Source organism: Rhamphochromis longiceps, linkage group LG7, assembly GCF_057381845.1.
Source record: "Rhamphochromis longiceps isolate RC_006_pf linkage group LG7, R_longiceps_female_GT1.1, whole genome shotgun sequence".
In the NCBI taxonomy this organism is placed as follows: Eukaryota; Metazoa; Chordata; class Actinopteri; order Cichliformes; family Cichlidae; genus Rhamphochromis; species Rhamphochromis longiceps.
The window spans coordinates 69523837-69535586 of NC_140563.1; the positions used below are offsets into that span (position 1 = coordinate 69523837).

At 45.5% G+C, this 11750-nt stretch overlaps 1 protein-coding gene across 2 annotated transcripts; it reads left to right on the plus strand.

Moving 5' to 3' along the window:
- The first annotated feature begins 31 nt into the window (after nt 1-31).
- Nucleotides 32-8792, plus strand: ciao2a (cytosolic iron-sulfur assembly component 2A). Of its 2 annotated transcripts, XM_085415043.1 has the most exons (5): nt 32-301; nt 1787-1951; nt 4194-4243; nt 7159-7204; nt 8075-8792. In XM_085415043.1, the coding sequence occupies exons 1-5, from the start codon at nt 178-180 to the stop codon at nt 8173-8175; spliced, it is 486 nt and encodes a 161-aa protein (XP_085271169.1). In that variant the 5' UTR covers nt 32-177; the 3' UTR covers nt 8176-8792. The 2 variants fall into 2 exon arrangements, with proteins under 2 accessions (XP_085271169.1, XP_085271170.1); XM_085415044.1 differs by lacking the exons at nt 7159-7204; nt 8075-8792 and adding an exon at nt 4552-5669.
- The last annotated feature ends 2958 nt before the right edge of the window (nt 8793-11750 follow it).

Here is an 11750-nt window from a genome sequence, read left to right on the forward strand (position 1 = left end):
ACACCGCCGATCTGTATACAGTTTAGCAGTTAGCGCTCATGCTAACTGTAGCTGCTTGGTTCCATTGTCGCAGATAGAGATCTGCTGAAGGCGCGCTGCTGTACGCTAACGGCTGTCATTAGCTTTCCTGCCAAAGTCACCGCGAAAGGTCCCGTTTATTATGGCGTTTTCTAAAACATGGAAGCAGTGTTGAGCCTCGTGTCGTTAACTGTCACGAAGGTTTTACAGTTCTCCGGACTGACGGACAACTGGAATGCCCCGAGGGCCAAAAAGATGGAGGAGAAAGCGTTAGAAGTGTACGGTACGTTCAGCCGGTAATGGAGGCTAATGGAGGCTCTGGTCTCATAAACAAGGCTCTACTGCACTGTCAGCTAACCTGTCTACGTACTGTAAGTCTGTAAACCCACGGCCAGGATACTGACAATAAATACCAACGACTGTAAATAATGTTAAACACATGCAGTCAGTGATGACTACCGCCACACTGTAAGAAAAACTATCTGAGTAAGAGTTTTCTGTCAGCTTTGCTCGCAGATGATTAAATTACGCGCCGAAGTGTCGACCGTGTAATGAGCTTTAGCAGGTGTTATAGATTAGTAGTAAAAACGTAAACTGTTGAAGATTAAGTTAAATGTGAGATTATTGAACTGGAGTTTGGTGCGACGAAAGAAAAGATTTGTCTGGTTAAACATGTGGAAAAGGTTAGAGAATTAAAACTTACGCTCAACATTTGACCTATTTTTAACTGTCCTCCTCAGTAAAACTACATGAAGTTTCCATCCACTCGTCACAGGCTTGAACCTCACAGTCATTTTGGGCTTTTAATGATTTCTTTGAACGGTTCTTCTTCCAGCATGGACAGTTTTAAAAAACTTAAAAACAGGATCTGGGTGCTCAAGTCTGAATTGATTTTGATGTTTACGTGCACATGCTGAAAGCTTGTGATAAATGATGTTGGAGGTTCTACAATGTCTTTAAACTTGGCCGAGGCCTGTTAGCTTCTCATTAGTGATCATGGTTAATTACGACTGACAGATTCTCTCTGCAGCATAAAAAGGATTTGTTTGACAGCATTCACTGGATTGACCAATACTGGGAACAATGGGAAAGTCCAGCCATCTCAGTGAAGATCTGAAAAGCAGAACTGCAGATTTACACAAGTTGGGAAAGTCTCTCTGAGCCGTTTCTGAGCAAGGATCCAAGATCACACAAGTACAAGTTACTCAGATCTGTCCCCACTGAGGTCTGGGAGACACCCAGACTGTCCCCCTCAGCTCAAATGAGCAGCTAGCCGAGTGAAACGGGGACACAGTCAGGAGTTCCAACAGGACAACGATCCCAAACACACAGCAGAACTGGTTTTGGATAAAGCAGGCTAACACTGGGCTTAGCATTGAGCGTTTCAAACCCCTGAAAATTTGTGGACCAGTTTAAATGAACTCGACTGATTCAGCAAAGGAGAGCAGTCAAATATCAGCCAGACGTGCCAGAAGCTGGTTGATGGATACAAAAGCATGTGGTTGAGGTGCATCTTGCTAAGAGGCATTTAACCTGACATTCGTGGGGGTGTATGTATATATCTGAGCCTGACAGCCTTGAGACTCACTTCCTTCACAGTCACCTTCCTACAGGTCTGCTCTGCAGCAGGAAAAACTCAGAATTTCTTGGACTCTTCGTATCGTTCTCAGTTTGTTTCAGCGGATCCTCAAACACGAGGCTTTGCCTGTTTTCTCACTTTAATCTCGCCATCATGTGACTCACGTTTTCTTTTTCTGCCCTCCATCAGATGTGATCAAATCGATCCGTGACCCAGAGAAGCCCAACACCCTGGAGGAGCTGGAGGTGGTGACGGAGAAGTGCGTGGAGGTGCAGGAGCTCGGAGAAGACGAGTACCTCATCATCATCAGGTTCTCCCCCACCGTCCCCCACTGCTCCCTGGCTACGCTGATCGGTGAGTCGATGATTGAACCAGTCTGAGTTATTTCAGCTCCTGTTAGGAGGACAACTCAAAATATTCCAGATAATCTATTTCTAAGGTTTATGGAAAATCTTTGCAGGAGACGCTTACAGGAGGAACCGCATTTGAAAAACGAATCTTAGCTTCAACAAAAAGAAACCAGAGTGAAAGATCAACATGAGCCTAAAGACAAGACTGAACACTCAAAAATGAAATCGAGCTAAAAACAATCAGGAACTAAAAAGTTCAAACAACCACCAGTCACACAAGAGTCTGTGATCCACCCGAGAAGCTGTTAGTTGGGATGCTGTGTGCAGTGTAAGTAACACTGCAAACCTCATAAACTCCTGTTTTATCTCCTGGAGCACAGAGACATGTGTCCAGTGTTTAAACTGAGAAAATGAACCACTATGATAAAACAATGAGCTCATTTTGAATCTGATGGCAGGAACGTGTTTCTCACTGCGTCCGCTCGTCTTTTACATCAGTGCATAAATGTCTGAGCCAAAGAGAGCAGCTGCTCGACGTAGTTTTGTGCAGATTGTGAACCTCTGCTCGTCTTTCCTTCTCACACTCTTTTTATTCCCAGACATGTTACTGACCTGCTGCCAGTGACCCGATTACCTCGGCCGAGGTGACCCGCTCTGTGTTTGGTGTCATTCTGTCTGTGGACGCGTAGCTGGATACACTGTGTCAGGGCTTCAGGTAGAGCAGGGTCAGGTTAGTTTCCATGATTCTTACAGGTGTGTTGTCAGCATATAGAAAGTACTGTCTACAGATTTCAAAGTATGTAAGTGTCGTCAGGTTAGTCAGAAATACACTGCAGTATAATATTATATAATACTACTTAGTCCTGCATACAGTTTGTGTAATCAGAGTAAACCTCTGTCACACTGCCCGTATCTGCAAACTTGTTAAAGTAGATTTAATAAGAGCAAAGAAAACAAATGAACATGTAGAAAACAGCCTCGTGCTCAGAGAGCGAGCTGCCCCGCTGCTTCTCCTTCTTACAAAATGTTCCTCTCTTCCATGGAGAACAGTAAAAGTCTCAGTTTAAACATTTGATGTCTTTTCTCTCTTCTGTTGGGAATAAAACATGAATATTTATGAGAGCTGCACATCACTGAATTCTTGTGCAACGGGGTCGTAATCACCTGATTTATTTTAATTAGAAGTTTGTTTCCCTTTTAATCACAGTCCAGTCTCTCCATCACCTCTGTAAGGCCGCCGTGCTGGCAGCCACAGAGCTCGTACTTATTATTCTGGACGTCCTCACAGCGGCGGCGCTGCAGTGACAGAGTCCGCCCGAGGACGCTCTTAATGTGATGAGCAGCAGGAAATAACCAGCGCCTCGCTTTTAGCTCAAAGCGATCTCTGGAAGGTGTGTGTGTGTGTGTGTGTGTGTGTGTGTGTGTGTGTGTGTGTGTGTGTGTGTGTGTGTAAAAGCAAATAAAGTTTTAACCAGACAGCGCTGCTGCATCATGGAGAGCCTTTTAACACAACTGTGGGGGGTCCAGGATGTTTTATCGGCCCGCTCCAGCTCCTTTTCCTATTTCTATCAAACTGTCGGAGCGACAGAGTGAATCTACTTCAAGACAGACTATATAAAACCTGATATATGCTGTGGCAGCTGAAGACATCACTGTGGGACTATGATTAATTTAGCAGCTAATGGCAGAAGTTGGTTCTTTTTGAATGGGAGGCTGCTCTCACGATGTGTTTATTGTTGTTAAATGTTGTCACTGTTGTGCTTCAGTTTGTAAACCTTTTCTTAAACGGCATGTTTAGATATTCTTTTGTTCTCCTCCCCTTGAATGGTGGGGGGGCCGTAATGTTTAACTACAGGCACAACTACAGATTTCCTTATCTTGTGAAGGATGTTCAGCCCCGGCCATTTAGGGGCTCCCCTATGCTTGTATATGGTGAACCATTAAAGTTAAGCTGTATACAGGTGTGGGGAGATGACCTTTGGATAACCAGGAAATGTGGTTAAACAGTTGTAAGCATATATTGTGTGGCAGGAAGTCATGTATACAGAGACACACACAGACACATTCATTCATACATGCATGCTCACACACACACAGTGCCTTAGTTTTTATGGCACGTGCTTCTTCTCATGTTTGATGTTCCTGTTTGCTGTTTTCCTCATCAGTAAACTCTGACACACACTCGTCTAATCTGCTGCTAACGTTGCTCTTCGTCAGTGTCTGATGGGCTTCTTCTGTGTCTGCAGGCCTGTGCTTACAAGTCAAGCTCCAGCGATGTTTGCCGTTTAAACACAAGGTGAGTTTCAGCGTGACATAAGCCGCTGCACCCAAACCACAGATGACACATTTTCACCCCGGATTTGAACCTTTGTGTTTAGCAATTGGCATCACCTTTTCCCCCGCCCACTTTCTACTTTTGGTCAGGGTTTAGGCGGAGCTCGTCATGGTCTAGGTTAAAATGCGCACCCGCTTCTCAGTGATGCCACAACAAAGTGGTCAGCTGACCTCTGCCAAATGACACCTTTGCTTTCAGCCATTTTCTGTATAGAGCAACTAGCAATATAATTATAGAAGTTTCACCCGGTGCTGTTTTTGTGTGCGTAGACGTTTGAACTGCCTTCCAAACTCAGACGTGACAAAACAAATCGAACAGAGAACAAAAGGAAGCGGAGGAGTCGAAGCTTCCTGGACAGACACAGCTGTTCTGTCATTAACACATCAATGAGCGGCACTCGGAGAAACGGAGGCAGGAATACCGCTGTCGACGAACCCTCCGCTGGCCTTGGCAGCCCGTTAGCGGTTTATTCATGAGCTCGTTGGAGAGGTTTCAGCATCAGAGATCGAGGAGTTCTTGGACTGCTATCAGACAGACCGGAGAGGGTGCAGGCAGGTGGAGAGCTGCAAGCTTCATCATTAAAGCTGCTTTACAAACGAGTCGAGTAGCCTCTTAATTAGAGGAGTGATTTTAATCAGCAGTGCTGGACAAAGCAGCTTCACACTGGCAGAAAAAGTTATCAGGGTAATGAAAAGTTTGTTTAATGGAGCCTGATTTCTGCAGGAAGCTCTCACTGACTGTTTGCATAGCAGTTAATCCAAACCACACAGGAACATTAAAAATACAGTGAGTGATTATTTCAGGTTATTTGCTACAAAAACTCATATTTGTATTATTGGTATTTAATCCTCTCTTCCTGATTCTCATGAAAAATAAACTCACCTTCTGTTAAACGTATAATTAATAGGTAACACATGAAAAGTGCATAAACATGCTCATTTATTCCTGATGTTGTCCTAATTACTTTTTACCAGCAGATTAGACAAGCCTGACGAGCACTGGTTAAACAACAACAACAACAGCTGGTTATAAGCTAACACTTTTCATGTCTGTTCTTCTCATTAACAGTTTGATTTTATTCTCACATCATGTGAGAGTTCATTTACTTAGTGTTCGAGTCCGAGAAAGTTGCATCCACTTCAAAAAAAGTTTCACTAATGTTGCCTAACAGAGACTGACGATGCCCGACAGAGGCTAGCAGTGCCCGACGGTGCCCGACAGAGGCTAACAGTGGCTAGCAGTGCTCGACAGTGGCTGACGGTGCCCGACAGTGGCTAACAGAGGCTAGCAGTGCCCGACAGTGGCTAACAGAGGCTAGCAGTGCCCGACGGTGCCCGACAGAGGCTAACAGTGGCTAGCAGTGCTCGACAGTGGCTGACGGTGCCCGACAGTGGCTAACAGAGGCTAGCAGTGCCCGACAGTGGCTAACAGAGGCTAGCAGTGCCCGACGGTGCCCGACAGAGGCTAACAGTGGCTAGCAGTGCTCGACAGTGGCTGACGGTGCCCGACAGTGGCTAACAGAGGCTAGCAGTGCCCGACGGTGCCCGACAGAGGCTAACAGTGGCTAGCAGTGCTCGACAGTGGCTGACGGTGCCCGACAGTGGCTAACAGAGGCTAGCAGTGCCCGACAGTGGCTAACAGAGGCTAGCAGTGCCCGACGGTGCCCGACAGAGGCTAACAGTGGCTAGCAGTGCTCGACAGTGGCTGACGGTGCCCGACAGTGGCTAACAGAGGCTAGCAGTGCCCGACAGTGGCTGACGGTGCCCGACAGTGGCTGACGGTGCCCGACAGAGGCTAGCAGTGCCCGACAGAGGCTAGCGGAGCCCGACAGAGGCTAACAGAGGCTAGCGGTGCCCGACAGAGGCTAGCGGTGCCCGACAGAGGCTAGCGGTGCCCGACAGAGGCTGACAGAGGCTAGCAGTGCCCGACAGTGGCTGACGGTTCCCGACAGTGGCTGACGGTTCCCGACAGTGGCTAACAGAGGCTAGCAGTGCCCGACAGTGGCTAACAGAGGCTAGCAGTGCCCGACAGAGGCTAGCAGTGCCCGACAGAGGCTAGCAGTGCCCGACAGAGGCTAGCAGTGCCCGACAGAGGCTAACAGAGGCTAGCAGTGCCCGACAGAGGCTGACGGCGCCCGACAGAGGCTGACGGCGCCCGACAGAGGCTGACGGCGCCCGACAGAGGCTGACGGCGCCCGACAGAGGCTGACAGAGGCTAGCAGTGCCCGACAGAGGCTAGCAGTGCCCGACAGAGGCTAGCAGTGCCCGACAGAGGCTAGCAGTGCCCTATAGAGGCTAAAAGAGTTTTTAGATGTGTCCTTGATCCATCACAGCTGATTTAAATGGCTAAATGACCTCCTCAACATGTCCTGAAGTTCTCCAGAGGCCTGGTAATGAAGTCATGTGATTCAGGTGTGTTGACCCAGGGTGAGATCTAAAACCTGCAGGACACCGGCCCCAGATGTTCTCTTGGACAAAGCTCTGTTAGTTTCCAGCGTTGTCTTCCTGCCACATGATAGCGTTTCTCTGCCCATTGGGGACCAAGTACTATCACTGAAACCAGTCATCTGAGAGCGGTCTCAGTCATCGAGAGTTCACGCTGTGCACCGTCAGATTTCAGTTTTATCACACTCTGAGCAGCGTTCACGTTTCAAAGTTGAGTTTTAAACGATGAATGGCGTCTGTTGTTCTCTGAGCCGCAGAAATCCTGCTTTATTTCTGCTCTCCGAGTTTCTAATCCTAAACCACCTTCCTCTGTGTTTCTCGCTTTTATGTAGAGCCGGGCTTTCAAATCCTCTGTTAACTGAATAAAAGCTGGATAAATGATTCTGAAACAAGCAGCCCGTTAACAACGCTTCTTTTTCTTTGCCTTCTCAGTTGGAAATTTACATTTCGGAAGGAACACACTCTACTGAAGAAGATAGTAAGTCTGCCTCATTTATTTTTGAAAGGCATTTTCATGGATTGTGTGGAACTAGACGTATTCAGCAAAGACAGCAGGGGTTCAGAAGGATCTGAGCTTTTAGAAACTACAGATTGTCTTTTACCTGAATCTGCTGTTAGAAGCCAAGACGTTCATGGTATTTACTTTACACGTCTGACTTTGCTCCTAACCCTGTCCTACTGTTTTAGTCACATGCTACCCCGGCTCTGCACAGGTTCCTATGGTTACTATTATTTTGACCGTCTTTAGGTTTAATTTACACAAAACTTAAGAACTATGGGATTAAAGTGCTCAACGTGTAAAGGTATTAGCATGTAGACGGTGCAAGATAAAAAAATAATATCAAGAGATTATCTGTACTGACAAGTTACATGAACGACTTTTAAAAAATGGAGCAAACTGACAAAATACAGCAACAGGTGAGAGTGAAGAGCTAAAAATCCCCACAGAGCAATAAAGTGCAGAGACAAGAGGCTAAAATGCTGCATGAACATTACAGCACAGACATGAGCAAGTGGTTCAGAGCACATGGTGTCATTAACCATTAAAACCCTGAATCTGAAACCACAGCACTGATCCCACTGACGCTGATACCTGACCCAGCTCTGAGTTACTCAGAAATGTGGTGAAATCTTTACAAAGACTCAGATAAACCCGAGCTGGGAGCAACAGCAGAGGTCCTAGAATGGAGCCCTGAGGAACACCCCTCACTGAGATGATATGTTGGAGCTAAGCAGCGCTCTCTGAGGTTATTCCAGCTCAAACATTACAGGAGGGGGCGGCACGTGTGCGGGTTTCCGGTGTGGTCCAGTTGTCAGAACGTTTGTGTCGTCTCTGTTTTTGTCTCAGTTAACAAACAGATCAACGATAAGGAGCGAGTGGCGGCCGCCATGGAGAACCCCAACCTGAGAGAGATCGTGGAGCAGTGTGTCACCGAGCCGGACGACTGACTGCTTGGACCGTGTGTGTGTGTGTGTGTGTGTGTGTGTGTGTGTGTGTGTGTGTCCATAGTGCCTGAAAATTACACTCAGAGGACTGCTGAACGCTCGCCTAAAGGCGGAGCCTCGTGTTGGCTCGCCGGACCGTGTCGGGGGGATTTGGGGATTTTTGTTTTGGAGGCTCCTCACGGGGAACTCTGAGCCATAAAGAGTCAGAGGCTGAAGTCAAACAGCACGTGTGTGTGTGTGTGTGTTCACTTTCTCATCATTCCCTGCTGGAGGGACTCTCCCTGAGCGGCAGCGTTTCCTCGCTGTCGTCTGCTAAAGGCGACGCAAGATGCTGCAGGCGGAAGTGGGTGGGGCAAACAGAGACTGTCCTACTTCCATGTCATCGTGCAGACTGGGTCGTTCTGTGGAGAATCAGAATCTGTGGCTTTACCTCCTTTTATATACAAGAAGAGAGACGCACAGATGTTTCCAGCTTCTCTTGTAATGGTTGTTTTTTGGCGCCTGTCCTTTTCTAAATGCACTTATCGAGATTTATCTGAGGGGGTCGTTATTTTTAATGAGTGAGGTGTAAAAATCTATATTACTAAATAACCAGGTAATAAAATTAGATTAAAAGTGGACCTGTTTTCCTCGTTTTGTTCTTGTTTCCTGTCATAAATCTCCCGTTCCTTCATATTAACTTGATCAAAGTTTGTAATAATGAGCTCAGTGTATGTACAGTCATCCCTGTGAGTGTGGGTCAGGCTGCACTCACTCATTTTATCAGGCTTTTCTATTCCTGGAACTTTGTGATGTCACAGAGAACGGTGGAGCAGCCAGAACTGAAAGATCTCCCATGTACAGGAGTATTTTTTAATAGCAGACATTTTTTTTTTTTCCAAGTTCATGTTGATAAACATCTCAGTCGTCAATATTCTCTCAAGTGCTGCCGAGAGCACACTGCGGGTGTCGATATCATCCCAACCAATCAGTCCGTCAGAAACAAACAAGAACGCGGCCCACATGATGTCCAAACGCAGAGATGAAGGTTTACTTTCAGAGTTGCAAGACTAAATTTCCTGGTTTGGGAAAATCTTCACCTTCACAGGAGTTTCTCAAAGACCGCGCAGAGGCTCAGTGTGAGCTAAGTGATTATTTTGAACTGCATATCATGCAAAGCTGCTAGTGAAGCACGGAGCAGATGAATCGTTTCATTTACGACTGCAAAGCTACAGCTGAGAGCCGCCGTTACAGACAGGAAGTGCTGGACAACAGCGAGGCTCTAAAGTCTGCTCGTAGGATCGATTCGACCAATAGCGACATCTGAGCCCGACTCCTGTACTAAATATCTCTCCCTTATACTGGGCACTGATCCAGCTGCTGTCAGGTACTAATGAGACAACAGCTTTTTCTTTTTTTACTGCGTAATAATAATAAAAGTAATTGTGCTGAAAAACCTCCACCGGCAGCTAAAATCACTGAAAACGCTCCAGAAACTTCTCAAAATTACCCTCAAACTGTAACTACAACTCTGGCCACCAGGGGGTGACATGTCACCAGCAAACTGTTGCAATCTTTCCATCTTCTACTTCAGTTTCCTCAACAGATTTGATCCCAGAAAAAGGGTGTTCTTAATAACCTGTTTAATAAAGGTTGCACTGGCTCGCTGCACCAGGTTGTGGTACGAATGATGTTACATGAAAGTACAGCCCAGCTGAAGTTCATCCTCAGACAGGTCCACACCTGTCGAAGCTTCAATAAAACCAGATAAATGCACAACTCTTTGTTTCAAACTTGAGCGCCTCCCCTCAGGTGGACCTGCGTGTGAAAACTGTGTTTTTTCCACTGCAATGATGTTGCATCAGCTGCTGGGGGCGCTGTTGGTCTTGGGTGAAGATCCTGAGAGGATGTAAAATGATAATTATACAGCTGTGTTATTTGAGGACCTCAGATCTGAACAATCAGGGCCGACTGGTCGACGTTTTCATCGCGGCTTTATCCGCTGATGCTCGTTAAGAAGCAGCCCTTTTGACGTCAGAGTGAGCGTGTGGGTTTGTGAGGTCCTCAGGCTGCTCAGGCTCGTTGTTTGGCTGCAGACGGCACTTTCTGAGCTCTGCAGCTGAAGGGCTGACAACAACAACACAGAGGAGGTTTTAGACCTCTTCAAATCCCCTCACACCGACTCATCACGCTCACAGCCACCACACTGTTGTTACCAGGACTGAACACCGATTGCTGTTTTTCTCTTCCTCTCAAGAATGGAAAGTTTAGACGATGAGCGGGGAATACAAAGGTCCAGAGGTGCAGGAAAGAGCAGAGAAACAGAAAGAGGCGATCACACTCAGAATAAAGCCTGAAATGTCATTTTTCTGCAGTCTACTGCCGATGGACTTCTCAGGCATCAATAATGCTTTTGGCTCTTTTCCTAAAGCAATCTATATGTTTTAAATTGTGAATCTAATTTTGTTTTAGTTTTCATAGTATTTATAAAACATACAAAGTACATAATTACAAAAATATTCTGTTTTTTAGGAACTTTATTTTAAAACAGTTCTGTTTAAAACGATATTTAATGACAGCTGCTGATTTTAAATGATAATGAAATTTAAAATGTTCAAAATCGTTAAATTTGTGTATGTCTTCATTGATGTCTTATTATTACTTTTCAACAAGTTTATCAATTTCTTTGTAGAATTAATTGTCTTTGCACACAAAATATAGTTTTCAAGATACAGAACTCACGAGTAATATTACTCAGTTTATTTATTTTCAAAATAAAACATTTTATTATTTGCACTTATGACGTGCTGCTGTATCGTTGTTTTCGTTCTTTTTTCTTTACAGTGAAAACATCCAATAATAACTGATCTTTGCGCGATTACACAACTCAGACCTCTTTCTGTATAATCTTCTCTCAGGGCATCAGATGTTAGATTTTTAGTTACAGCATTAAACTAGAATTTAACATTATTTCTTTTTACATAAAATCACATGTGTGTGAAATTGTGTCTTTTTTGTGGGAGTTTTCAGTTCATGTTTATTCACAGTTATGGATTTTTCTTTATTTTGTACGACATTATTTAAAATTACAGGAAAATTCTGTAAAATTACAAATCTTTTTCTCCGCACTGAATCAAACACCGCGTCAGTCGCGCCTGTGAAGGCCAGCTGACTGCTGCGCCCTGATGCTGATGGTCCGTCGGTACAAAGGCATTATTTTTGCTTCCATGATAATAACAAACACATATAAGAGTGAAAGTTCTTGAGATCTTTTTCGGAGTTTAGATCAATTAAAAATAGATTTTGTCTCAGCCTGAGGCGATTTTCTGTTTGTCCCACGAGGTTTAACACCAAGGTGTCCACTGAGTGTCCAGTCAAAAAACACACCATCACCGTGAAGGTGGTGAAACTGTCCCGGGTGGGCGCAGACGGAGACCACCACGTGGCAGGTAGAACACGCTGAAACAGACCAAACTGAGCCAAGGCTGAGATGATCCATCCACGACACAAGGTGAGTCATTATCTGCTTCTGTTTGGATTACTGCTCATCCTCAGCTTAATGCCCACGCTCACACCTCGCTCAGCCCGAGAGGGATTCT